At 56.6% G+C, this 3,402-nt stretch overlaps 1 protein-coding gene across 1 annotated transcript; it reads right to left on the bottom strand.

The window, feature by feature from the left end:
* Positions 1-1,649: 1,649 nt before the first annotated feature.
* NEUROG3 (neurogenin 3) lies at positions 1,650-2,297 on the bottom strand. The gene has a single exon (XM_052641522.1). The coding sequence runs from the start codon at positions 2,295-2,297 to the stop codon at positions 1,650-1,652; it is 648 nt and encodes a 215-aa protein (XP_052497482.1).
* Between the last annotated feature and the right edge of the window lie 1,105 nt (positions 2,298-3,402).

Genomic DNA, 3,402 nt, shown 5'->3' with positions numbered 1-3,402 from the left:
CAATTCATAGGGTAGGGTGCCTGCCCTCTGTGGGTTCTTGGAGCTTAAACCTGCTTCCTGGACATCCTGGGACATCTTGGAAGCTAATATAGAGCTGCTCCAGCAGTGTTTTGGGGACTTTCAGTGTCACTGTGCATCAGCCCTACTCTACCTTGGAAGTAATAGAGAACACGTGGCTGGAAACCTTGAATACTTTCTTGAAAAGAATAAGAATTTGTTCAAATAAAGCTACTGGTTGTTGGGAGGTGTCAGGAACTACAGCCAGACCCTCCACCTTCTCTGCTCCGTGCCACTGGGGATCACAAGTCACAAGGTCTCGTCCCCAGCACCAGAAACGTAAAATGAGCTCTGACATTGTTCTTGGTCTCTAAGCACTCAGGGACAATTCCTAGGATGCTCAGCCTACCAGCGTTTCTGACCCTGCTGCAGGGTTATTTTCCCCTCCCTGTCCCAAATGCAACAGTTACTCTAAATCCAAGCTAGTGGCCTAACAGAAAGGGCCAGCACCATGTGAGTAGCCCTAGTTGCAGGCTTATCTTACTCCTAAACCACTTTTTGGAATTAGACAAGTAACTGCTCCATAAATAAAACGAGGCTGAGCCAATGATTTTTAAGTCTTCCAGTTCTTCCTTTCCAAGTGTGTATAGCTGACTTGCAATCTGCCTGGCCTCCAGCCTAGCACCATAGTTTCTCAGGTCAGGCCTCAGCAGGGGCCCCAGACCCCCAGAAAGTATCTCCTCCCTCTCCTTAGACAGGGCCCCCTCCCCCAACCCCAGTCACAGGGGCTGGGCCCTCCTCTCCACACAATGAAGTTACCTTACTCAGGCTTCTTAGAATCGCTTTTTTATTGGTTCAAAATCTCATTCACCAGTCCCTAAATAATCTTATGTACAAAATAAACACTTTTCCCACTGTGAAGTCTCATCAATAAATACAAACATAAAACAGGGGAGAGGCCATATAATTTACCAGACAAAAGTTCATTTCAAGAGACATTACATCATTTACAAGCTGATTTCTTTTTTTTTTTTTTTTTTTTAAGACAAGGGCGCTCCAGTCTGCAGGGTGGTGGTAGAGGCGCTCCCCCAGTTGGTCGCCTTGCCTCCTGCCCCTGAGAGGGCAATGGCTCCGGGGAAAGTGCACAAGCAGAAGGCAGAGCATCGCCTTCATGGATTAAGGCAGAGTAGAGAGGCCCAAACCCCCGGGACTTGACAGGGACTAGAGGAGGTCAGAGGCAGCTTTGAAGAAGACAACCTGGGGAACAAAAGCGAGCTCTGAGAGACCAAATATTGGGTGCAGTGGTATTGCGGGAGGGTGGTAAGAGACCGGCAGACAGACATCGGTGAGGGCAGGGTCGGGGAGACAGTGGGTGTCTCCTGCTGTATAGTGCTACCACGCTCGTCTTTTTTGCAGGAGACTTTGGGGTGGCCACGGGGAGAGGGCTTAAAATGCGCGGAGCATGCCGTGCCCACTAGCGCGGGCAGCAGCAGAGGGTGCAGCGCAGAAGACCAAGGGATTGAACCCGGCCTGCCACTCCGGGCCCTCAGGGGTCAGTGAGCCAGAGGCAGGATCCGCCGCCGCGCATCTCCGGCAGCCTCCGCCCCTGCCCTTTCTCCCAGGACCCACTGCCCAGCGGCGGACAGGCCCCTTCATAGAAAGTCTGAAAAGGCCAGAGCGCCAGGATGCAGGCAGGCCGGGGAAACAGGCGCCTGCAGGCCAGGTCGGTCCTCCAGCGAGGCGGTGGGGCTCAGGCTTCCCGCTTGGGAGACCGGGGAATAGAGGGAGCCCCAGTCTCCCGGGGAACCGCCGTCTGGGCTGGCCAGCTCCTCGCAGGGAGGCGCTAGCGGCTCCAGCCCGTAGAGGCTGTGGTCCGCTATGCGCAGCGTCTGCGTCAGCGCCCAGATATAATTGTGGGCGAAGCGCAGCGTCTCTATCTTGGTGAGCTTCGCGTCGTCCGGAAAGGTGGGCAAGACGCCGCGCAGCGCGTCCAGCGCAGAGTTGAGGTTATGCATCCGATTGCGCTCGCGGTCGTTGGCCTTCTTGCGCCGGCTCCGTCGCTGCTTGCTCAGAGCCAACTCACACTTGGGGCGACTGCGCCCTCCGCGCCGCGCCCGGAGCTTCCTCGAGGCCCCTCGGCAGGCGCCCCCTTCCGTCTCTGTGCAGTTCTCCAGTACGCGAGTGGGGCTGGGTGGAGTGGATGCGACGCAGGTCACTTCGTCGTCCGAGGCTCCCGGGAAGCGCTGCTCCGTCTCGTGGGTCACTTGGACAGGCGGCGCACACGAGGGATGAGGCGCCATCCTGCGGCGGGGTAAGAGGTAAGGGTAAGAGTGGGTCGGTCACCTGAGCGAAGTTCCCAATCGTAGGGCCAGGTGGGAAAAAATGCGAGAGAAAGCCACCTCCTGCTGGCCAGAGGACCCGCTTTCCCCTCCTCCCATCGCTCTGTGGCTCCAGGTGTTACCTTGTTGTAGGGCGCAAAAGGGTAGAGAGTGGTGGGCAGTGAGAGCAACAGTGAGCTGAACTGGCTTTTCCGTCTGCAAGTTCATGAGAAGCAGGCGCTGCCGCTCGAAAGTTTCTCTGGCCCCAGAGAAGATACGTGTAAAGCAGGGTCCCCGGCTTCTCTTGCTCTCTCTTGGCGCAGCTGTGAGACCCTGCGGATTTTCTGAGCTGAAAGCCTTGTGTCCCTGCGCACGCTTTATCTGCTGCGCCCTGGGACAGGAGCGTGCCTGCCCCGCTGCTGCCCGCGCCGCGGTCCAATCAGCGTCCAGGCCAGGGGGCCGCGCCACGCGAGCCCGCTCCGCCCATCAAGGGGCACAGCTGGATTCCGGACAAAGGGCTGGGGTCGGGGGAGGGGAACGCCGCTCTGTTTGCTCTCTCCCCGCGGGCTCTGTCCCAGCAACTCTCGGTTCCTCAAAGAGCCTCGCCAAGTGAGAAGGGTCTTGTCTAGCTCGCGTCTGGCAGCCTCAAATCTCTTTGCTTCTATTCTGGTTTTCCTTGGCATCTGTCCAGACCTTTTCTTGGTATCGTGAAGGGGGCTTTAGGAAGTCAGTAGGGTGGGTCAGTCCCCTGAGTTATACAAGGGGAAACTGAGGTTCAGAAAGGAGGCAGCTTGCTCCAAATCACTCTGCAAGGACAAGGAGCCAGGTATACTATCAGTTTAGAGGAGTGTCCACTAATTCCTAGTGCCATTCTCCTCTCCTCCACTTTGGGTCAGGTTAGCAAATACTCAGAGTGGGTGTTTCATTGACACTCCATTTTGGGAGGGGCAGGGGCAACCAACGAGAGAGATCCTGCCTACCTCCCTGCCACTTAGAGACCTTCACCTTCTGGGGATGCTGAGTGCCGCCCCCCAGGCTTTGAGATCACACTGCCCACACTCCTTAGATGTAGGTGCTTAGATGTAGG

This window comes from Budorcas taxicolor, chromosome 5, assembly GCF_023091745.1.
Source record: "Budorcas taxicolor isolate Tak-1 chromosome 5, Takin1.1, whole genome shotgun sequence".
NCBI classification, from domain to species: Eukaryota; Metazoa; Chordata; class Mammalia; order Artiodactyla; family Bovidae; genus Budorcas; species Budorcas taxicolor.
This window is presented reverse-complemented; position numbering and strand designations above follow the sequence as displayed.

Coding starts and splice junctions, on each gene's coding strand:
- NEUROG3 (XM_052641522.1), bottom strand. CDS start 2,297: ATGGCGCCTCATCCCTCGTGTGCGCCGCCTGTCCAAGTGACCCACGAG.